Source organism: Synchiropus splendidus, chromosome 16 (assembly GCF_027744825.2).
Source record: "Synchiropus splendidus isolate RoL2022-P1 chromosome 16, RoL_Sspl_1.0, whole genome shotgun sequence".
Taxonomy (NCBI): Eukaryota; Metazoa; Chordata; class Actinopteri; order Syngnathiformes; family Callionymidae; genus Synchiropus; species Synchiropus splendidus.
In genome coordinates, this window is record NC_071349.1 from 10,458,341 (window position 1) to 10,482,831 (window position 24,491).

The 24,491-nt window shown below is 43.0% G+C and overlaps 2 protein-coding genes across 2 annotated transcripts; both read right to left on the reverse strand.

Annotated features, from left to right (window-relative positions):
- Positions 1–104: 104 nt before the first annotated feature.
- Positions 105–3,352, reverse strand: manea (mannosidase, endo-alpha). The gene is made up of 5 exons (XM_053845320.1): positions 3,258–3,352; positions 2,378–3,008; positions 1,423–1,532; positions 1,239–1,315; positions 105–1,177 (listed from the first exon to the last, which is right to left on the reverse strand). Exons 2-5 carry the CDS (start codon positions 2,895–2,897, stop codon positions 544–546), a joined length of 1,341 nt encoding a protein of 446 aa, XP_053701295.1. The 5' UTR covers positions 2,898–3,008; positions 3,258–3,352; the 3' UTR covers positions 105–543.
- A 2,834-nt stretch (positions 3,353–6,186) lies between these two features.
- Positions 6,187–22,019, reverse strand: plb1 (phospholipase B1). The gene is made up of 43 exons (XM_053844613.1): positions 21,935–22,019; positions 20,874–20,911; positions 20,735–20,798; positions 20,385–20,448; positions 20,288–20,322; positions 19,795–19,849; positions 19,121–19,154; positions 18,943–19,008; positions 18,813–18,878; positions 18,690–18,745; positions 18,548–18,620; positions 18,394–18,489; positions 18,278–18,331; positions 17,313–17,372; positions 17,160–17,240; positions 17,038–17,098; positions 16,916–16,974; positions 15,610–15,686; positions 15,479–15,522; positions 15,234–15,342; positions 13,718–13,769; positions 13,573–13,653; positions 13,042–13,107; positions 12,882–12,982; positions 12,733–12,814; positions 12,566–12,670; positions 12,414–12,509; positions 12,278–12,349; positions 12,127–12,204; positions 12,005–12,065; positions 11,887–11,945; positions 11,744–11,811; positions 11,626–11,669; positions 10,841–10,940; positions 10,721–10,772; positions 10,571–10,651; positions 9,625–9,690; positions 9,458–9,552; positions 8,479–8,560; positions 8,311–8,415; positions 8,157–8,252; positions 8,020–8,094; positions 6,187–7,955 (listed from the first exon to the last, which is right to left on the reverse strand). The coding sequence occupies exons 1-43, from the start codon at positions 21,987–21,989 to the stop codon at positions 7,692–7,694; spliced, it is 3,228 nt and encodes a 1,075-aa protein (XP_053700588.1). The 5' UTR covers positions 21,990–22,019; the 3' UTR covers positions 6,187–7,691.
- Positions 22,020–24,491: the final 2,472 nt, after the last annotated feature.

Below are 24,491 nucleotides of genomic sequence, written 5' to 3' on the forward strand. Positions count from 1 at the left end.
ACCTCGCATTATTATTTAAATTATCTTCATAAAATATGAAATAAACTCGTCTTTCAATCTTTAATATAGGGTGTGAGACATGGGTTCACCAGCAGGAGGCGCATTTTTTTTTATTCCCAGTTAATATCATCTGGTCTTTTGTGTTTCATTTTTTTTATTTCTAACCTCCACCCCCGCAATGATACAGGAAGGTTAGTAGCTAACACAAGCTAAGCAAGCAAGTACCTCGATCAGCCTTTAAGAGACACCATCATTGAGGTCAATGACAAAAAGTTGACGCCATGTAGAAATGATCAGACAGTTGGTCACAGTGAAGAACGCTGCAGATCATAGTTATTACGCGCTGAATGATCTTTGGAATAGACAGTTCTCACTTTATTTGTCCCTGTTGTGGTGCAATACGTCGACATATCACCGATGCACTGCATAGATTGAGCTGCAAGTGTGAGAGGACAGTGAGAAACCATGCTGGTTTTACTTCAGATACGGTGTGAACACAATGGACAGACTTGGAATGACACTCTCACAGGGACCTTCTTTGGATTACTCCTGCCACTTCCTGCGCTCGCCGCCAAAAATGGAGGCCCATTTCTGTGTGATCTCCAGGTAGATGGTGGGTTTGTTGGGCAGGTAGTCCAGGTAAGCCGTCTGACTGGTTTTGGGAACGGCCGCCTCGATCTGCGTGCCCTCGTGCCACTCGTTGAAGGAGGTAATGGAGATGAAGTCCGGCCTGGCCTCCATGGCGGCGCTCAGCGACGTCTCGTAGTACTTCCCGTTGATGCGATTCCTGGTGTTCTGAAAGTTCCACGGCCGAACGCTGGTGTCGATGTATCCCGGGCCCACGCTGGGGATGAATACCAGGCTGTTGTCTTCGCAGAAGGTTCTAATAGAGTTCCAGTTTTTCTGAGTGGAGCCGTAGGAGAAGCCGTTGGTGGCGAAGTAGGTGTACATGCCGTCAAATCCCGCCGTCAGAATGTCTCTCTTGTGTTTCTCCTCCACCAAGAGAGCAATGAAGATGGCGTCGTACGCCGTGTTCCTGATGCTGTTAGCCTCCGTGTGTTTCAGCAGTTTGGCCCACTGCTCCGAGTTCATCAGATAGGAGTCATAAATATAGAAGAGCGGCAGGAGCTTGCCAGCGTTGGTGCGGAACCGGAAGAAGGCCGGGTGGTTCCCATACCTGCAGAAGACAAGAGCAAGAGGTCAGGCACGGCACGGCGGTGAAGCGCGCCATCACTTACTTTTCAGTGATGTACTTGACATTCACCAGCATATTGACTTCGTCTCTGCCTTTGTACGGCTCGATGTGGAACGCGATCTGGCAAAAAAGGGCGTGAAAAGACGACACATTTTCAGCACTTTACTGATGATAATTCTGACATTTGGTCCGACTGTGATCACAGACAGATGGAGCTTGGCTCTGACCTTAATATGGTATTTATGAGCCACATCCAGCAGCAGCGGTACAATGTCATCCACCGGGTCGCCGTTGTCATCCTGTGTATTGGGAGGATACCAGGAAACGGCAATGACACCTGTGGAAACAGCCAGAGAGTTTTGATGGATCGAGCTCTCTCAGCACTCTGACCAGCCTTTTAGCTAGGAGGGCGTCTGGGCGTCTGCAAAACATGAAAGCTTGGCCGCCAGATGCCGCCATATACCAGCGTAATCTGGCGGGCAAGATACGGTCGAGAATCTGGAGTCCATTTTTTCCATGTTTTGCAGACGCCCTCCTCGCTGAAAGCCTGACTGTGACCTACATATATGCAGGGGTTTAGTTTCCGAATCAAAATTTTTGGAGTGAAAATATCATTATATACATACTTTACATCACATCCACCCAAGTCTGTAAGTCAGGTGGGGTCAAGGTTCATGTATTTATCTGAAGTCAAACAACAAAACTGATTTTGAAGAAGCATTTTTGACAGCTAGACGTTTATGCTGATATTTATTACTGCCATTTTTCTGCATTTATAAGCTTGGAAAATTATTGTAAAAATATAAAAAGACTTCAAAGGAAGTTCTCATTTTCTTAGGAGTTCTGGAACGCTACCACCACCTGCTGTCCCAATGCAATCAATATTATATATATATATATATATATATATATTCCAACAGTTAAAAAGGTTCATGAGTATATGGAGGAAAGGAGCTGCTTGCCGCTGGTCTGCGCTCTCACTGTGCTTTTCTAGTTTCATCCAAGATGCATTCAAGATGCAAAGCTCAGCATATGATGGCTTTGATGTTGTTATTAGTTATGTGACCTCTATTCTAATTTATATATATATATATATATATATATATATATATATATATATATATATACATATAGATAGATAGATATAGATATATATACAAATAATTATATAATATCTATTACCGATGGAAGCTGTGCGGAGCTGCTGCATGTGGGTCTCCACGACAGCCGGGTCTCTGGAGCTGTAGGGGCCTAAAGCCGGGTAGAAGTTGGCGCCGATGTCATCGGGCGGGCTGTGTTGTCCCTGCGGATACCCTTGCGCGACCTTGCTGTCCCAGTGCGGCAGCTGCGGGTGGTTCCAGTGGATGTACTTCCCGTCAAACTTGGGGTTCCCGTACCAAATGTAGTAGAAGGCGTGAAGATAGTAGTTTGGAGGCGGGAATCGCCTCAACATGGCCTGCACTTCTTCGTCCTTTCGTAACTGCGATGAGTCGACCATTTTACTGTGCTCAGGTTTCGGGTCCGTCTTGTCGTCTACCTGCATCTGGCTGTCTTTCTTCCGCTCTGGAAGCAGGTCACCTCCCTCAGGGCTCATGAGTGACGTGTCCTCTGGTGTCAGGGACTTTAACCCCAGAGTTATGATGACTACTGTCCACACCAGTGCTATTAAACCAAGGCATGTTCTGCGCTTGAACCTCGCCATTCTTCAAGCAGTAGTGGGGGGGCCCCTGGGGTCATCGCTGATGCGGGTCACAGACGCTGGGGCACTGGCTCATTGATCCCCACGTGATCAACAATCGGAAATGGTTTAACACTGCGGAAAAGAGAACATATAAGGACGATACAAGTGTTTTAAATAACGAACCTTGACATTTTAGCGTCGCAAACACCAGCATATGCTTCTAGCAGGTGCAGCTTCACCCGCATGATCAACTTCAGACTTGTAAACAGCTGCCAAACAGGATGCTAGCATCAACGATGCGCGTATGAAAGAGCCCATACCACCACGAATGCGCTTGCAAATGACACGATTAAAGTGTAACAACGCGGACGAGGCTCATACCTGGGAAACACGAGCATTAAATTATCCGTTCAGAACTGTACAGACCAGTCATACATGACAGTCATCAGCCAGCAAACATAGTAGATATACATATCATCCCACCGGTATTGTATAACAATGCGGCCCATCCTTGTGATCTATAGAGCTAGTCAAAGCATTTCCTGCTGTCAGTCAGCAACGGGTGCAGCGTTCGACACTGCCCCACCGCTTTGGGGGTGGTACTACACAAACTGCAGTCGTAGCCAGTGCACAATATTTTATTTACAGTATATATAAACTCGATCGTGAATTATTTCAAATAAGAAGGACAAATGAAGTCCAATAACAAATTCGCTAATAACCCACCATAATATACTTGTTTTCGTATATTGTATTATTTTAGTGTACTATTTACTATTTAAAGAGACCAATTTTATTTTTAAAAAACAAAGCCAAAACTTATTCACTTGAGACAGAATGCCCTTCCTATTGAGAATACTGTGGAGTCAGACGTTACTTTATAACTTGAATTTCTCCTTATATATTCGCACAGTACGTTCTTGGATACACTGGAGTTTGGACATGTAGTTTCCATCAGCTATATTTAAAGTTAACCCGCTAGTGTGCAGTTCTCCTACTCTCCTCCGGGTGGCATCACATTCACACGTCACCGGTGAGATGGACGCGCTGCGCCCACACGGGGCTTCGCTGTTTTCATGTTCCGCTGTCACATCACGAGGGGTCACCTTGAGTGGGATGATTCCATTTCCAAATTCAAATACTGTTGTGAAACTGCCTTCGAGTCTGTTTTCACTGAGCCGAGTGAGGCGTTTACTCGCTATTAATGTTTGTTTTAGCACATTGTCCTGGTTAGTTTTTGATGTGAAGACCTGAACAATGCCTGAGTGGAAAGTTGTGACAAACTGGTATTTGAATTTTCATTTTGTTTGGCCTTTTACATTCAATTTAAATGCATTCAAATGAGCTTATATAGTTGCATCTTTCTACTGACTGAGATTTTTTTCTTTTTTGTTTCTCATGAGTAAAACTTTTACTCTATTTATCGGTCCCTTCAAGCCCACGATCCTTCTACGTCTTCGGGAAACAGACAATATTGCTGTTGGAAATAACAGTGAGGACGTCCTGTTAAAGTTGGACAGTGTAGAAGGCGAGTCCTCCATCACCTGCCATGACCTGAGTCTTGCTACATCCACCGCCTCAACAGCTGCTCCAGTTTCTGCTCCATCACAAGACACAGGCAGCAATTACCAGGCCGATCTGGACCCGACGGACAGGCAAATTAAAGTTCTGCGCTCTTTTAGCAACACGACCCAATGAAAACGGAATGATAGGCTTGTTGCCGCTCCGATGTCTGAGATTAAACATTGCAAATAGCATCTTTATACTGAAGTCAAGCTGCTGGTTGGAACCATTTTCGTGCATTGGACGGTGCCAGTCAGTCTTATTGAGGCCAGCGGAGAAACCGACGAAACAGCTCCAGGCTCCTGCTAAAATAACCAAATCTATAAGAAGAAAATAAGATGATTTGATCTTAAATTAAGATTTTAAAATTGTATTTTTCCCCTTTTGACAAGCTCAAATTTCCTTTGTCACAACAACCATCTGTATCCCAGCGACACCATCTGGACCAGGTTTCTTTTCCCCTCACTGTTACCTACAGCTAACCTTCCTGTGGAGGAACAGTGTGAGCCTGACGCCTGTTTTCTACACTTTCAAACCGCCATTTTATGCTAAGATAACGTCGAATACGACACCTCTACATTACCCAAAAACCATTGGAAACCATCAATGGATGAAGCAGCTTCAACACTGTGCGTGGAGATCTTTCTGGAGTGGCCTGAGGTAAGACCCAGTCGCCAGATCTCTTCTCTCCATTGACCATGACTCAGTCAGATGTTTGGGGAAGGCAAATACTAAAGCAGCTACGATGCCTGAATATTATCATAATGGGATGCATGGATGACAGAGGACGAGGAAGCAGCATTTTAACGGACCACACATTTTTAGTAGCTGTAGAGTGGAAAGTTGGAGGAGGATCTCGCTGGGTTTGATGCAACTTGAACTTCTGATTTTTCCTGCTTGATATTCTTGCAGTAAACAAGATTAAACACAGTGAAAGTGCCTTCATCTTGAGCTGTGGAAACACAGTGCATTCACATTACGTGATACCTAGGAAAGGAAGTTGGATTGTACATGTATTTCTGACAGAAAACCAGTGTAAATAAACCAGATGAAGGACCCAACAGATGCCTTGCTTCAGAGCAGGATTCTCCTTGAAACAAAGTTCCCTGACTCAGATAGTTCAATAACAAGTCGGAGATATATTTTTCTTTATATATATAAATATGTATATATACAGTGGTACCTTGGTTTTCAAACGTCCCGGACTTCGAACAAATCAGAGTTCAAACACAAATTTTGAGATTTTTTTGCATCGGATTTCGAACGAAAATCCAGAACTCAAACGCCCCCGAAAAAAGCCGGAAAAAACATAACATGCGCGGAGTGATCAGCTGACCCACGACGCGCTTTGTTATTGTGTATAACACAGCCTCTGTATGCAGACGTGTCCCGTTAGCTACATTGACTGACTGTTTTTTCTTCATATTGAGGTGTAAAACCTTTCCTGTCTTCACACTCTACCACGGAGAGTGTCACAGGGGAGGTGCTCGCTCTCCACACCTCCACTCCAGGGTTTGATGTCCTGTTGTGGGCTGGAGCTGGGACAGGGATGAGGCGAGTCTGGGACAGAGCGTGACTTGGTTCATGACTTTGTCACAGCCAAACTGCACAGAAGCGCACATTCAGAGCTGGACACGCACCAGGCACCTCTTCACTTCTGGAGAGACGTCACTCTCTCTCACTCATATGGTACTAGCCAGGGGTGAACCGACAAACAAAACAATAGTCTGGATTATGGAGTGGTTTATTGAGAATACAAAACTAGTAGCTCCTCAGTCAGGGTTCACCAGCACAGAGTGAGTTAAGCGCAGATTTTCTTCCACATGAAACCACTGGCTGCTGGCACTTCTGCAGCCCGGCACATTTAAAAGAGATTACATTCTTAAGGACACTGAGGGGCAAAGGCTAAAATAAATCTGGGACAAGGATTTGCAGCCTTCATAAACAGAATGGCTGTGATTATATATGAGCCGAGAAACTGACACAGTGGTTCTTAAGTCTTAAATCTGTCAAGTAAGACGCCACACAGCCACTCTGCTATGATCTGAAGAACCAATAGAGACAGTTCCCTTCACAGATTAACCGTATTTTTACTAAATTTCCTCCAGATTAACAAGGCTTGAACAATATGTCAGACCCAATTTAAGTCCTGCTTTTTGTACAGAAAATGCAACACGTTGACTGTGGTGCAGAAAAAATATACATATAAAAAAAGCTTTCTGGCTACAAACTTTATACAAAAGAAATTTGTGATTTCTTAGGATAAATATATTTATCAAAACAACTCCCCCGAAGACCTTTCAGGCATATGCAGAAATAAATTAATGCATAAATTAATCAAAAACTCAAATAACAATATATGTAAAAAAAAAAAAAAAACATGCAAGACAACACCCACTTTGCATGCATTTTAAGAAAGTATGCAGTGAGGCTGCTCTTATTCCTCTAAACAGGTTTGAATGTTAACAAAAAGTGAGGCCGAAGAAGCCGTGAACCGTTCACCTCAGAACCCGCCGCCATCTTGTCCCCGATGTGAGCGCAATACAACCAATGGACACTGAGGGGCGCTAGTGTCGAAAAATAAAATAAAATAATAAACAATAAATTAAAAACTGAAAAACACCAGGCGAATGTGAATGAATTGTTGGACACAAAAATAAAGAACTGGTATTGCTTTTTATTAAAAATGTAGAACTGATAAATAAACCAACATAAGCCCCCCCCAAAGGAAATTGTTAAAAAAAAAGTTATCATTCACATTTATGCAGGTCATCATAAATAATGAGTTATCATTTAAATAAGAATAAGGCAATTGACTAACAATAAAAAAATTCAACTGATTCCTCCATCAATGGCTCAGTCTAGCATGAACTTCATTGAATTATTATTCAGTTAGTGTTTCAATATGTTAATTAACTTCATAATCATGAAGCAAAATCAATTGGCCACGGAATAAGTCATTAACTGACTGGTAATTCTTCGCTCACTAACAAAACTATACACTTAAATCAGTTGAAAACAAAGTTGATCTTAAGGGCATTTGAATTCTGATATCAACTTTAAATTGAGAACTACAGCGCCGTACTGAACAGACACAGTGTCCTCGTGATGAATGACATCACTGCGCCAGTTCACAGAGTATTTAGCCGAGTAAAAAAGCCGTCTCACTTCAGAGAGCAAATGGGCTCACAAGAGCGCCCTCTACTGTCAAAACACAGTACAGTGAGGGGTTCATTTCCAAAGCGTTGCACCTCAGAAGCCAGTGCCCCTCGTCTCCAGTGGGTGGAGGGACGCCTTCTTACCCTTCCGAGCTCTGCAGGAGAAGAAGGTCCAGGTCAGCGCGCAGCCAAGCAGCAGTCCGAGCACAGCCAGCACGGGGGCCAGCCACACGGGCACTTCAGAGCAACCAGGGGGTTTGGATGAGGTGGGAGGGGGGTCGGTGCTGACGGCTTGGGGGGTAGTAGAGGGGAACACGCTGGGGAGGCTGTTCCTCCTGGTGAAGATGAACGGACGCTCCTGCAACACACCGGTCACTTCAGTTTCTGCCGGCAGTGAGACGCAGGAGCGGCCGGTTTCTTACCTCGGTGGGACACTTGATTTGACCCCTGGTGTTGCTGAACTCATTATACGTCTTCTTTTGGCCCTCAGGCTCCAGCTAGAGAGCAATTGAACACAACATGAGGCATCAGGGCCACGCGAGCCGAGGCTCAAACTCACCATGTTGTTCCACATGGCGGCCGCCATGTCCGCGTGCCCTCGCTCGCTGAAGTGGAAACAGTCCTCTGAGAAGTAGGTGACGTCCGGCTTGGCGTCCTGGATGGAAGGAAGGCGGCTTGGATCATCAGCTTCAGAAGGACGAAGATCTTCTCACCAAGTTCAGCGGCACGATGGTGTTCTTGAAGAAGGGCTGCAGGACCACAGCGAAGTCCTCCCTGGCATCGTAGCGGCCTCCGTTCACCAGCTTCTCCGTCTCAATCTGAAGACATGCGAGACACCGTCATGCTGGAGCGGTTCAACCACAGCAAGCTCATGCGAGCACCTGTAGATCCCGATTGATTCTCTTGATCTCAGCCAGCTCCGGAGAATCTTCACTGGGCAACAGGAAGCACGGGCAGACCAACCTGGAGGGACAGCGTGTCATGTTTCAACTGACACTGAAGTCTCAATCCTCAGAGCAGACGCTGAGGTAGCAGCAGTGGAGACAGAGTCCAAGTAAATCTCCTGGTCGCAGCACTAGCTGCTGAAGAAATACTAGTTTGATCTGCAGCTGAAGCATTACTTTAACTTGTAGTGCTCTTTAAAATGGACTTCCCACACTGTGCCAGGAAACAGACCAGATGCTTGTTATGGTGTGTTAGCATAAATGCTCATTTTCAATGCTAGCTTTAATTTTTTTTTTGTTAATGTTTAGATTAATATACAATTAAAAACTCAAGGAACAATCATGAATATTTATATATTAATGGTGGGACTTTACGATTAATTAATTACAACATGATTACGATTAATTACAACAAAAATAATTTAATATAATTTTATTTTCACTTAATAAATAAAATTTCACTTACTACTCTAAACTCTACTACTATAAACACTACTAAATACAATGGAAATTCTTATACAAATATTTCCAAGATATTAAAATAACTTAAGTTTAAAAAAGGGGATTAAAAAACTTGAATATAGCCACCATCGTGGTTTATTGTGCTATTGTCAAACTGATGCAAAATAAACAATATTTTGTTGTTTAAATGTATATATGGGTCCATCACTTGATTCAGTAATATACCAAATTTTATATATATATATATATATATATATATATATATATATATATATATATATATATATATATATATATATCTTCTCGATTGGCAGCAAAAGTAGCAGACATATTGCAGTTCTAGTAGAAGTATCTGTGGTTGTAATGCTTGCTTTAGGAGTAGCAGTACTGTGTCCGACTGTGGTAGATGCTACAGATGTTGGCATCAGTCTTGACGTGCGATTCCTGCGCTCACTTCTGCAACAAGCGGCAGCCCAGACTGTCCCGTGTGATCCTCCGAAGGCCTTCCACTTCCAGGATCTGCAGCACGTTGACAATCGTTCTGGGAACCTGAACCAGGAGACACGGATGGAGATAAGGTCCTCTGGGTCTGGTACAGTCCAGATGTTAGAAACGCCTCACCTCCTCGTACAGCAGGTCCAGGCTGGACTGCATGTGGAGGCTGTAGTTCTGAGGCGACATCGAGGCCTGTGGTGGAGAAGTGGCCAGCAAAATAAATTTGAGATAGATAATAAGACAGAACTTTATTAGAGACACCAAAAATGCTATTGATTTATTTTCATTGATGTCATTCATCTCTCGGTCAGAAATTAAACAGATCTGTTTTTGATCTACTAACAAAAAGAAAATATTTTTTTGAAATCCTGAATTTGAACATCAGCACATCTATCTGATGTTTTATGGGTATAAACCCAGATATTTAAAGGATATAAGATTACTATTAGTCGCATCACAGAACTTTCAGTTCTATAACCTTGATTAATTTTGTCATGAGTCTATTGACTGGTTGTTTTAATAAAAAATAGATGAATGAATAAATAAAAATAAACACAATAAAAAACAATAAAATAAATATATTAAAAATAAACACAATAAATAAAAATAATAAAAACACAACAAAATAGAAAATATATAAAAACAATAAATAAAAATACAAATAAAATAAATAAAAACAAACACAATAAAATAAATGAAAAATAAACAATAAACATAAATACACAAAAATAAACACAATAAAATAAAATAGTAAAAATAAACATAGTAAAATATATAAATACATGGAAATAAACACGTAGTACTTTTGTTCCCCATCTTGCTTAGACCGATGCCTTTATATTTAACATTTCTCTGGCGCAGCTGACTTGAAGAGGAAAAGAGAGGCTTGTTTCGTGGCTCACTGTTGTGTGCTTGTGTTCTGTGCTTCCACAGAGGAGCAGTGAGTTTCTGAAGAATGAGCTCTTTTAAATGCTACATCATTGACCACAATAAAACGATTCAGAGAGGCAGTCTGCCGAGAGTTTTCTGCGGCACAGATCAAGTGAAATAAACACCAGGCTGAGGGACTCACTCGGTCGTTGCAGTACTGACACAGGTCGTTGCCCCCGATGAAAAGTGTCACCAGCTTCCAGTCCTTGTCAAAATCCACTGCCTTGGAATGCAGAGCACAGAGAAGAGTGAGCAGCAGGACAGAGGTGATCATGAAGGCAGAGGGACTCACGTCGTCACTTCTCATGGCGTCGATCAGGGCTCGGACCTGTCCCGGGATTCCTCTGCGCAGAAGACACTGTGCAGCCAAACGCTGGCCGATGACATTTGACCAGACAGTGGAGTGACTTACGCTACTTTGGCTCCGGACACCGACATGTTGAACCCAGTCCTCCGCTTTCCCGTTCCCTTCGATGCTCCTTTAATGTCTGGGTTGAACTTTCTCAGGATGTCTGAATAAGAGGCGGAACTGTTGTTATCACTACTCACTTTTTAAGAAGAGTAACTCCTCACTACCACTTAATAACTATTGCAGGATGTGTTTACAAGACATTTAAAAACATTTCATTTAAGTATTCATGTCACAACCTGCTTTATTTAATAATTACACTGTAATATTGTTGTCACAAATTAATGCAGAACTAGCAACCCACAGAAAGTTTGTCTATTTATGATTTGAAAACATGCTATATATTTTTAGAAATTGCACGATGTTTCTCTGAAGATTAATATTTACAATAAAGTAAGAGTGAAAACCATAAATATTCCAACCACATGGGTCACTGAATGATACTGCCATTTGTGGCTTCAAGTCACTGCCGTTGCATGATTAAAGGGCTACATGTTATATATTTTCAAATGACATTAATCTTGACACATTTTTATTAAATACATATTTAATAGAAATTGAAGAAAGACACTAAATTCAAATTAGTTTATCGCACAGTGACATTTGCACTTAAACTTGTAATAAAACACGAAATAAATAAGTTGCTTTTGTTGTGATTTATTTTATTTTATTTTTTGACAGCACTATTCCAAAGCACTTTCCTCGTTGGTGGGTGAAGTTCTGTTACAACGTTACAACGTCGCCATCTAGCGGCAGTACAGGAAGTGAACACGATATAATCGCCTTACTTGGTAAAGTAGTGACCGTTTCCAGGGTTTTATCGCCGCCAATACTTAAAGAAATACAAAGGAGAGACGTTAGTCACATTTTTTTAAACCCTTCTTCACCGGTGTTTGTCGTCCTCACCTCCACGACACGCCTCTGTACTCCGTCCTCAGCTGCAGAAGGTTCTTGGCTTTGGCACCGAAGCCAGCCTTCAACACAAATACCTTTCCATGTCAATAAACCGACACGTAACTAACAACCACACGTGCCCCAGTCCCACTCACGGTGATAGAATCGCCCAACGCTGCCACCACTTGGATGTCTGCGGGTCGAATCCTGTGAGCTGAGGAAGGCCATCCTCAAATCACCATGTTCACTTCAGAGGAAAGTTCTTGACTGTACCTGAGGTCGGGACGGAGCTGGATGGAGCCATGTCGGCACATGAGAAGTCACTTCCCCAGTTCTAAACAAAGGCAAATGATGGATGAGGAGTGGAACTGAATGGACCCCCAGATGGGACCTACAGTGACAGGAGGGGCAGTGGGCGGAGGCCCGGGGAAGGTGTAGTTACTGTTGAGCGCCGTGCGAATAAACGGCGCCTCCTGAGGAGCCAATGAGAAGACAGTTATTGAGTGACAATGACAGTGGATGGTCTCAATCTAGTGGTAAAGTTACCTGGGATGGACACTTCAACTCAATGCCTTGCATGAAGTCCTGCATAAAGGTTTTGTTTCCCACTGGCTCCAGCTGAAAAGTGCCAAAGTGTGAGCTGCATTTAACCCATGAACTGAAGTGTGCCAGCTCAACCCACCATGTTGTTCCACAGAGCTTTAGCCATGAGAGTGTGAGCCCTCTGACTGAGGTGGAAGCAGTCAGGCGTGAAGAAGGAGCGGTCCGGATGGCCGTCCTGCACGGAGAGGCACGTCAGAAGCCTTTTCTCCTGAGAGAGACAGGTGAACGCACCGGCGTCAAAGGGAGGAAGACCTCCCTGAAGAACGGCTGCAGCACCACCGTGAAGTTGTCATGAGTGTCGTAGCGGCCGGAGTCAATCAGAGTTCTCATTGCATGCTGGGAAAAAGCACAACAATTTCAGTCATCCAGCTCCACGTGTGGGTTCCTCCTCTCGATACCTGGTAGGCTTTATTGAAGTCGTCGACCTTCTGCAGTTCCCTCGATCCGTCCTTTGGTTTTAATATGCAGGGACACACGAGGCTGCAACACAAGCATCCACAGTGTTGGACGGAGACGTCGGGGCTGTTCTGGGCTGAGGGTCACTGACCTCACAAACCAGGTGGGGCAGCCCAGAGACTTGTCTTTGTGCAGGTCGCGCAGAGGCACGATGTTCAGCAGCTCAATGAGGTTCACCACCGCGCGAGGGACCTTTAGAGAAGAGTCAGGTTTGAGGGTTCCCACCGGCGCGGCAGGGGGCAGGCGTTTACCTCGGCATGCAGGAAGTCCAGAGCTTGACGGATGCGCTCCACCACATTTCGGGCCGAGAAATACAACTGTGGAGCACAATTCAGGAAAGAAACTAGAATCAAACTATTATTACAGTAACAGCAAACCAGTTTTAAACACATTGTTTTGTATAAAAAGGACAGTAAATTCAAAAACTTTGTTGATGAAAAAGCATCCATTTTTATATTTATTTATCATAATTTATTTTTATATTTCAAAATTGATGTAATGTAAACATTACAATGCACATCTTTTCTTATCATTGTTGTTGTTACATCTATATTGATAGAACAATATAAGAGCAAACAAAAAGAGTTAACTCAATATATTAAATATTAAAACAGTACAAACTAAATAATACCCCAAAAACCATGTAGTTACCGAATAATTACATTACCTTTAACCATAGATAATGATTCACCCAACTGATCTGAACTCATCTCATCACCATGAGCTGCACTAAGGTCCGGTGAGCCACTGACTCAGCGATATTTTCTCATCGAAACACTCACACTGTCGGTGCAGAAGTCGCAAATGTCGTTGCCTCCAACAAACATGGTGATCACCTTCCAGTCGTTGTGGAAGTCAATGCGCTGTGGAAGAGATAAGAGACTGAGTGACGCTGCTGATGTCAGAGGAGGCCATTCAGAGTCTTACGGCGTCGTTCCTCATTTTGTCCACCAGGATGCGCACTTGATCAACCATATCCCTGAGAACACACGTTCAGATTATCTTAGACTGGACTAGACTAGATTACACCAGACTACACTGGACTCGAGCAGACTGGACTGGACTACACTTGACGACACTAGACTAGACTTGGCTAGAATACACTAGATTGACTAGATTACACCAGACTACACTAGACTACAGTAGACTGGACTATACTAAACTAGACTAGACTAGAATACACTAGACTACAGTAGACTGGACTATACTAAACTAGACTAGACTAGAATACACTAGACTACAGTAGACTGGACTATACTAAACTAGACTAGACTAGAATACACTAGACTACAGTAGACTGGACTATACTAAACTAGACAACACTAGACTAGATTAGACTCGACTACACTAGAGTAGAGTAGACTGGACTATACTAAACTAGACTAGACTAGAATACACTAGACTAGAGCAGACTGGACTATACTAAACTAGACAACACTAGACTAGATTAGACTCGACTACACTAGACTAGACTCAACTGGACTATACTAAACTAGACAACACTAGACTTGGCTAGACTAGACTGGACTACACTAGACTATACTAGACTAGAATACACTAGACTAGACTAGACTTGACTAGAATACATAAGATTAGAGCAGACTGGACTACACTAGACTTGACTAGACTAGAGTACACTAGACTAGAATAGACTGGACTATACCAAACTAGACAACACTAGACTAGATTGACTCGACTACACTAGAGTAGAGTAGACTGGACTATACTTAACTAGACTAGACTAGAATACACTAGAGTAGAGTAGACTGGACTATACTTAACTAGACTAGACTAGAATACACTAGACTAGAGTAGACTGGACTATACTAAACTAGACAACACTAGACTAGATTAGACTCGACTACACTAGACTAAACTTGACTGGACTATACTAAACTAGACAACACTCGACTAGACTAGACTAGGGCAGACTGGACTACACTACACAACACTAGACTTGGCTAGACTAGACTGGACTACACTAGACTAGACTAGACTAGAATACACTAGTCTAGACTAGACTTGACTACAATACATAAGATTAGAGCAGACTGGACTACACTAGACTAGACTAGACTAGACTAGAATACACTAGACTAGAATAGACTGGACCATACCAAACTAGACAACATTAGACTCGATTAAACTCGACTACACTAGACTAAACTCGACTGGACTATACTAAACTAGACAACACTTGACTAGACTAGACTCGACTAGAATACACTACACTAGAGTAGACTGGACTATGCTAGACTTGACTACGCTTGTCTAGACTACACCAGACAAGACTAGACTGGACTAGACTAGACTAGAATACATTAGACTTGAATAGACTGGACTACGCTAGACTTGACTACACTAGGCTAGACTTTAATAGACTATAATAGACTGGACTAGACGAGACTAGATCATCAGGTGGGGAGGTGGAAGACTGTCTGACCCGCTCTTGGCTCCGGCCACAGCCTGGTTGAGGAAGGCGTCTGGGTCACTCTGCTTGCAGATGCCCTCAGCATAGCCGGTCACATTGGGGTTGAACTCCTTCAGGATGTCTGGGATATTTGAGAAAGGTTCATACCGCGACAAAAAAAACCGAAACTAAACCTAACAAAGATATGTTAAAGCAGTGCGGTGCAGTTTTAAACCTCCAGACAAAAGCATCAACATGAAGACATGAGCAGGACGTACTCGGCAGCGTCGTCACAGTGGAGATGTTTCCATCGCCACCGATGCTGGAGGAAAGCAGAGAGACTGAACAGTGAGGGACGACATTTGGTGCAAAGGACTTGAACACAGGAGCTCTTCATCTTATCACTCACCTCCATGAGAGGCCGCGGTACTCATTAATCACTAACAGAAGGTTGTTGCTGTTTGTAGCTCCCACGCCATTCCCCGCCTGAGAAAGGAGGTTTTTTTTTTTTTCAATAAACGCTTCCATCATCATTTAATTATTAACTTCAGCGAAGAGATTTCTCACTGAAGTTTGAGGATAAACTGCTGATACTGATAATGGAGTAGCGTTAGCAGCAGCTTGTTAGCTCGTGGGCTTGTTAGCTTGCTAGCAGCTTCTCTGTGGATATATATGAATATGGACTCACATTTCTTTCACATCCAATCATTTTTTAAGTAATATTCATCTCTTTTTTTCTCTCTGCATGATTCCTTTTTGACGCTAAGCTCTGTCCAGCTGTAGAGGTAGAGAATACTTGTTCTGTTGTTGTTATATATATATATATATATATATATATATATATATATATACAGTGGTACCTCAGTTTTCGAACGTCCCGGAATTCGAACAAATCGGAGTTCGAACAAAAATTTCGAGATTTTTTGCTTTCGATTTCGAACGAAAATCCAGAACTCGAAGGCTGGAAAAAACATAATGTGCGTGGACCGATCAGCTGACCCACGACGCGCTTTGTTATTGTGTATAACGCAGCCTCTGTATGCAGACGTGTCCCGTTAGCTACATTTACTGACTGTTTTTTCTTCATACTGAGGTGTAAAACCTTTCCTGTCTCCGCACTGGACCGTGGTAGAGTGTCACAGGGGAGGTGCTCGCTCTCCACACCTCCACTCCAGGGTTTGATGTCCTGTTGTGGGCTGGAGCTGGGACAGGGATGAGGCGAGTCTGGGACAGAGCGTGACTTGGTTTATGACTTTGTCACAGCCAAACTGCACAGAAGCGCACATTCAGAGCTGGACACGCACCGGGCACCTCTTCACTTCTGGAGAGACGTCACTCACTCGGCAACCCCTCCCACATGCAGCGGCCACACACATAGAGGAACAGCGCACCTGCAGCAGACACTCTACATTCACTCCTACAAAAGACTCTTTTAAGGCTTGGAACGCATTATTTCTTTTTCCATTCATTGTAATGGGAAAAATCCATTCAGATTTCAAACAAATCGCTTCTCAAACAGCTGTCTGGAACGGATTGTGCCCGAGAACCGAGGTGCCACTGTATATAAAAACAGCCAGAAACTGGAGGCGGAGTTGTGTGAAATGAAAGTGAACATTTCCATCAGAGTGAAAGCAAGTCAAGAGTCATTTTTATGATTTAATGAGGTGCTCTGATGTACTACTGTGTGATATCAGAACTGTAAGAGACCGACTCACAGTCAGAGAGTCTCCCACCGCGGCCACCACCTTGATGTCTCCAGGCCGGAGCTCATGAACTGCAGCCGGAACAATGAGTCAGTGTATTTGAACTGTTAAACACGTGGGGAAATGGACGGTACCTGACATGGGTGTGACTGGAGAAGGCTGCCGGTCTGTGCAGGGAATCTCACTCCCCATAATCTGAAACAAGAATCCCCAAATCCTGCTCATGCTCTTCCTCAACAGCGCAACAGTTACTCACAGGGTCTATCACTGAAGGGGTCCTGCTGCTCAGGTGATGGAGCGGCGGTGTGTTGGTCCGTGTCCTCAGGAAGGGTTGCTCCTGAGTGAAAAACACACTTCACGTGTCATGCCACTGGAGTGGAGTGAGTTCAGGAGAGAGTGATGGAGTCACCTGCGAGGGGCAGGGGACGGTGACAGCCTCGGTCTCTGAGCCGGCGGCCTGGGGTTGAAGCTGTGGGGAGCACAAGAGAGGATGACTTTTGATGCACACGTGTGGCGCTCTAACTGGAGGAGTTTTGATAACGCATCACGCTAATCTTTCATTTCTCTTTTTATCTATCCGTGGAGTCATAAACGTTGATAACTATGTTCCATTTTTCGCTCTGGTCTTCCTCACAAGGAGGTCAGCACAAGTGCAAGGTGTGCGATCGAGCTCCAGCTCTCGAACGATCAAAAATAATAATCACAATAAAGCGCAAATTTAAAGTTTTATTTCATAATTTGTGACGACAAATTTCGTGAAGAATGTGAAGAACAGAAACTGTTAGTAACTTCATAACTATTGCAATACGGCAGATTTAACTCATCCAAGGATAAACTTGAAATTGTCAGATTGCCTTCTGGATCCATGTATTTTGAAGGCTGCAGCATGTCCTCATTCACGTGCACGTGTGAGTTTGGGAACACTACTGCCACCTGCTGTCCTGCGAAGCTCATTTGAATTTCACTGTTGACGCTATCAATATTTCAGATGCTGAAAATAATAGAAATAGACTAAAAGTAGGGCACTAAAGTTGACTAAAAAATAATATATTCATATTCTCAATTGAGAGAATATGAAACTGAATATTGTCTCATTATATTGTTTATCAAAGGGATCATAACCTTCTCATGTGATTATATATATTGTAAAAAAATGATGATATATTATTATTATTATTATTATTATTCTCTGTTTATTATACTATTTATTATGCTATATTATTATACAGTTTTATACTACAATACTAGAACGTTAACAGTAGTAGTGTTCAAATGCCCCTGTAATATTCCGTATCTTGAATTATTCTAAATGAATTTATGAATATTTTTTACTTTCTTAAGAGCACCCAAACCCAGCCCCAAAGAGTCACTGACCAGGTTTGTCCACAGCTGGAGGGCGAGCTGGTCCGTCTCAGAAATCAGGGCCTCCTCCTGCAGTGCAGCAGTGTTAGTGTGGATGTAGTTGTAGATGTAGTCGGGAAGATTCTTACAGAGCTGGGGTCCAAAACCAGCGGGTCTGACTGCAGCACGGCAGCGAAATCCTCTCTGATCCACTTTGGATCTTCCACAAGTGAGCTGAGTGACTCCTGAAGGGAAGCGGTGCCACATGAAGAGAGTGATGCCTGTCTCTTATACGCAGGTTACCTGCAGCTGCTTCAGCAGCAGAGCCCTCAGTAGCCGCTGGTTTGTCTTCTCTTGACCGGTGCACTGACACGCTCTGCAGAAACAGCCGTGTACTGAGCAACATTTAAAAGGCTTCATCAGCTTCAGAGCGAGAGACACTCACTTGTCCTGCGGAAGGCTTGAACTCCAGGCAACAACATGGACTAAGGTGCGAGGAAGCTGCGAAAACAAGTGAGTTTCGCCTTTAAATCGCGTCATAAAAGTCCTGTGATGGAGGTCAAGTTACCTGTTTCTGTAAAAGCTCCAGCGCAGCATGCACCTGCTGCACCGTGTTGCTGAGCTCAGCAGAAACCTGAGCAACACAACCACACTTCAGAACACGTGCCACGAAGTTGGACTGTAAATGTGAGGCTTACGTGAGTGGAGCAGGGACAGATGTGGTCCACCGGAGCAAACACCAAGGCCAAGTTCCAGTCCGCCGCCTGTAAACATCATTAGAAAATATAAAATGAGCTGGATTTTTGGGTTGGAAATCTGAGTGGAAAGGCTTGGGGGGGAGATTTTAACTCCTCGGATGTGATGTTTTCTCCTTACCTGATGTGACTCCGCTGCCTCTCCAGACAAGCCCCTGCAACATCGGCACCAATGAGTTAGAAAAACAAGGTTTGGGTGTGATTGTCTCTTTGTTTATGCAGCTACATGATCTGTGTGTGTGAGTCAGTCTGACTGTTTAGCCACAAGTAGAGCTACACTCACACCAAACACCACAAGACTTTACAACATGCACCTGAGCGTTCGACCAAAACAATGTTTCCCCGCCTCTTATATCGTGTTCATCGAGTAGGTCAGTCTTCTGGGGGAGGGTGTGAAGTTGATGGCTCACGCGTGACCTCAGATTTTTCAACTACATTTCACTAGTTGCACTCCCATATCCCACAGTTCAAATGCCTCCGTTGAGTCATAGTACTGGAACCGCATGTAAGAGTTTAGAGGAGGTCAAATTGAGGTCACTTCGAACGTCAAATATCCCTAACTTTGAGCGCACAGTATATGTTTTCATGTGTGTGTACCTGGTTTGGCTATTCTTGTGAGGACCAATGCTTGGAAACGCAACTACTTGTGAGGACATTTGATGTTGTGGTGACATTTTTGCCGGCTCCCACAGTTTGAGGTTGTGGACTTTGTTGTACCTGGATCATTATAACTTTTTTTTGAGAGTCCTGACTAAGGTTATCGCAAAGAGTGTGGTATAAGTGTGTGTGTGTCACCTGGGCTGAAGCGGCATCTTGGTGGTGACCTCGGGGTTGAACATAGACAGCAGTTCTGAGGAGACAGGTAGTAAACCATCACTTCCTGGAGATGAGTGTGAACTGCTGTCGGAATTATGCAAGTTTATGTTGCTAGCAGTGGATCAAATCTGGTTTACAACCCGCTGTCTTATCACAGCTGATAAAGCTGTGTGGTGAGTATGACTCCGCACACTGCCTCTGAACATCACCGAGGTTCATGCCAGGGAGGAGAAGTGACAGTGAGTCGATCATTGACTCTCATGGAGAGATGCTGGGCTCACAAGTGTCTGAGGTCACGTGAGCGACTCCCGACTTTCATGGAAATATTATTTCATGTGGTGAAACCTCACTCATATTTCAGAACAAAAACAAAAAAAAGTAGCTTCTAAAATTTGCATAGTCACATTGAAATCCACTGTCGTTTGAATTATTGCCTGGCTTTTTATTTCGATATGAAATGAAATGAACTTACCAGCCAGTCTCTGGATCACCCGGACAGATTCCTCTCTGACAAGGACAAACTTTTAGTTGCAGTAGTACTATACCGTACCGACGATATTGTGACCTACCTGTGAGCCGGGGGTGAACCCAGCGAGAACACAGCGGCGACGTCAGCGGGAGTGAGCGAGTGAACTGAGCGGGAGAGAGGCTTGTCAGGATGGACACAAACCGCCGACAACAAGTGTCTTTGAAGAGCAGAAACACTAGCAAGTCTGTTGATATAGTCGCATTAACAAGTCTCTGTGAGCAATATCATGACGACTTGCTGGAATCCAAGCTTGTGTCACGTGATAAAAACATAACATGTCTACACAACTACTAAAAATCTAATTTTTTTTGTCAAGAAATAATCCGGAACTTTTTTGTTTTTCTTTCGCAGTTGACCTGAGAGTTCCAAGCACCGTCTTCGGCAACCTACCGGATGAAGACCCTGTTGATGGAAGACCGTCGGGTGAGCAGAGGATCGGCATGTACCTCTCAGTCTGACACACAAAACACATCAATATCAAACCACCGAGTCGCGTTCATCCAAGCAGGGTTCCATTTTCACAGGCTACCTTCAACGCAGGCTCCTGTCTTTCAGCATAAACTGCATCTGAATGGAGGAGAATGAAACAAAAGTCTTCAAAATTTGGATTTGACATCCAGTAATTCCTATTTCCATAGCGTTTAACATGAACTGCACACAAGTTGGTGAGTGTTTTCCAGAGTGAACTACAAGCTTGTATACTATGGGATGTAATTCATACTCAATAACTGTCATTTTCCTTACCACTTCATTCTTGACTGACATTATTATAACTATGAATATTATTACTGTTATGTAAGTTTTCGTTCTTGCCTTGTGTTCTAGATGACTGAGGTCATGCTGATATGTTCTTCCCACTGGCTTATTTTGACAAAGTTACAAAATGAATCACGTGGTCTGCTTTAGACTCCATGACCAGAGGAGAGGAGAACTGCAGCTTCTCTATTTTGTCCAGTTTATTTTGATAGCAAAATAACAAATAAGTAAAGCAGGAAACCATGGCAGGAAAGGAACAAGTGTTGGAATTAAACTGTGTTCCAAATGTCTATCTGAGTCCATGACTTCTTTTTTAAGACATTTGTGAGTCCTTCTCACTCTGCTCTGCAGTGCAAGTAAGCTCCATCCCACTACCGTCACCTGCTGTCCCTTTAAGCTCATTGCTATCAACAATTTAAATGATAAAAAAGGGCATCAAATTATACAACTCAAATGAATGTGAAGGAGAAATATTGGGTTGAAAAATGGTTCATTTCCAGCTCATCAATAAAACAACATCTTGAGCACGTCTTGTTAAACCCGTGTTTTGACTGCACAGCACAAACTTCATGAATAAATAAATGACATTTCCTGGGTTTGTGATTTACTAACTCGACCGGAAACGTTTTGCGCCACTGAGGTGTTCATTGAGTCAAACACGTTTTCCACTTCACCCGGTTTGTCATGAATAGTTTTGTCACGAAAAGTCGAGAATGAAACTCCTGTTCTGAACCAAACATCATTTCAACAAACAGATTTGAGCCTGCAGTGCACGTGAGAGGTGCGTACCATGTGACAGCAAAAGAAAACAACAACAAATGAGCAGAGCTTTACCTTCACACAAGGATCCAAACAGGGCGAGCAGAATCAGAACTCTACTGTTCTCCATGTTGCTCAAACTGATCCACCTGCTGCTGCGGAGAGCACATGCACACCTCTGCGCTCCGTCAGCTCTGGAACCAGAGTGGCAGCCTGCGGGCGTAGACCTGGACCTGGGACAGGTGTGGCAGCGGAGCACACTCCGGCAGGGGGCACACAAGAGAGACACACAGCTTATGCAACAATGAATAAATAAAACAGGGCGAATGGAGGTAGATGTTCCACAGGAGAGGAAGAGACTGTAGATACAATGATAGTTACCACAGAGATCTCTGTCGTAAAACCCATGTGAGTGGAAATACTTGCAGGGAATATGCATATAGTAAACACCGCAAACCATGAGAAAAATATGGTGCTTATAAAAGCTCTTATTTTGTATCAGTTGTTTATATTTAAATTATGATCACACCATTAAGTCACACTAGTAAACTGTTGCCACAACTTTTAAGAAAAGGTCCGCAGTAGTGTGGAAAATGTATTTTTGGTTTTCAAGCTTCGGAACACAATGTTGCTTGTATTTTGCTGTGTACATGAAATATTTGGCTGTGTCATCATTTTAAAGACATAGCATCTTGTGGATTTCAGTTCATAAAAGTTGTTTTGCTTTCGCACCTTCAATACAACAATTAAATATAATGATAAAAATAAGATAAATAATAAGATAGATAGATAGATAGATAGATAGAGAGATAGATAGATAGACAATTATTTTGACCTGGCCATGTCTTCTATTTATTGAAAACTGCTCCTCTGTTTTTGAATGAATAGAAGACATGAGAAATAAAACGCAATGACTGTTGTGAAACCAACAGCGCTTCATAACACCTGAACAAATCTCCCATCTTTTGCTGACTGCTGTAGCTGTTGTTACGACCTGCAATCTGGTAACTCTTAACATTTGGAGATGCGATGAGAGATTAGATCACTCGACGCTTCTTTTTTACGAGGCTGACCCCAGATGAGCTCCGGAGATATCTCGACCCTTGGAATCAGCAGAGTGCGGACTTATCTCTGCGATCATCACAGTGAATTTTGTAACAGTTTATTACATATAAACTTGTTTTTCCTTCAGACACAGCGGGCTTGTGCAGACCATAATCATGCAGAGGTCATTTGATTGGTTCAAAAAGAGATTTTTCAGGCCCAAGTGTTTTGACTTGATGTTCAAGTTTTAATAAATGCAAACAAACGAGAAAATAATTAGTTTGTGTTATTGATATTGCTTTTTAAAACCCTTTAAATAGTCATCTCAAGTTCAACATTTGAACTTGACTTACTGAAAAACATGAATACAGCAGCCCCTTCAATAAATAAAGAAATCGAGTTTTGATGTAGTAAATAATGTATTAAATTAAAAGAAGTCCTAAGTGTTTAGTTTCTTTGTAACCTGCTTTGTGTCCATTTAAAAGCTGACATAATCTAAAAATTGTTTTTAAAGGTTAAAGATTCTACCAAAAATATCAAGTGCAGCGTGTTATTTTCAAAAGTAAACAGATGTATTTTATTTTATTTTTTCTGTCAGTACTGTATTCCAAAACACTTTCCTAGTTGGTGAGATCCCCACTGACCATAAATGTGATTCTGATTCTGATTCTGTTGACATGTCGAAGATATATGCTTGGCAGAAAGTGGCAAGCAGGACTTGCACGGCTGTTTAATTTCCTTGAAAGATTCCTTGATAGTTGACTGAAATATGACTCCATATTCGTGTCGAGCAGGTTTTCTCCTTCATGAATGCACAGTTTCATGTCACGACAGCAGCACAGCTTGCAATGAAAGTGTTTTTGCAATGTGATATTACAATTCAAAAATAGACTGAGATACAAAATGGCTGAAAGCAACATAAGCCACCTCAATGTTAGTGCCAACAAAAAAATAAAAACAATATGCAGCACTTATTGTATCACCAAAATAGACAATGAAAATGAATCCAAAGTGCACCACCTACTTTCAGCTAAACACCAGTGAATGGAAACAGTGGGCACCTCTTACTTTCAGTGCCAATCGGAACAGTATGTGCAAGTCGTAGTGCGCATGAGAAGAATGCAAAACTAAAATGTAGCTCTAACAAAGTAGTTTGAAGTAGTTTGATCCACAAATGTGCAGCTTTACTTCCATATGTATATGAGATATGTGAATAAAGAATTTGTCTGTTGGTCTGATGCTGGTTTCCTGTCTCCGCTCTTCACACCTGATAACGCGAACAGGAAGTGGCGCACAGCCTCCTCCTGTTCTTCTCGTCACGTCCTGCTGATGGTGTTGTGATAGAGCAGAGTCTCTCACAGACGACACCATGGCTGCACAGGAGCTGCTGCTGCTGCTGGCGCTCTTCTCCAACACCCACGCTGAGGACATGAAGACAGAACGGATGTCTCATCACTTCCACCTGGACGACACAAGCGACTTCTGCTCCGTCTCCAAATGGACCGGTGAAGGGAAGCAGCTCCTCTGGAACTCTTCAGCCTCCTTTTATAAACTCCAGCCTCTGGCTGTTTCTCACTCGGGTCAGTAC

What these genes read in the sequence shown, in the direction of transcription:
- manea (XM_053845320.1), bottom strand. Translation starts at nt 2,897, where the DNA reads ATGGCGAGGTTCAAGCGCAGAACATGCCTTGGTTTAATAGCACTGGTG. An exon ending in GCTCCGCACAGCTTCCATCG is followed by an intron (nt 1,533 to 2,377) that starts GTAATAGATATT and finishes CTGTTTCCACAG; the next exon opens with GTGTCATTGCCGTTTCCTGG. An exon ending in GTCAAGTACATCACTGAAAA is followed by an intron (nt 1,178 to 1,238) that starts GTAAGTGATGGC and finishes TGTCTTCTGCAG; the next exon opens with GTATGGGAACCACCCGGCCT.
- plb1 (XM_053844613.1), bottom strand. Translation starts at nt 21,989, where the DNA reads ATGGAGAACAGTAGAGTTCTGATTCTGCTCGCCCTGTTTGGATCCTTG. An exon ending in TGGAGCTTTTACAGAAACAG is followed by an intron (nt 18,746 to 18,812) that starts GTAACTTGACCT and finishes TTGTTTTCGCAG; the next exon opens with CTTCCTCGCACCTTAGTCCA. An exon ending in ACTTCAATAAAGCCTACCAG is followed by an intron (nt 12,671 to 12,732) that starts GTATCGAGAGGA and finishes GCTTTTTCCCAG; the next exon opens with CATGCAATGAGAACTCTGAT.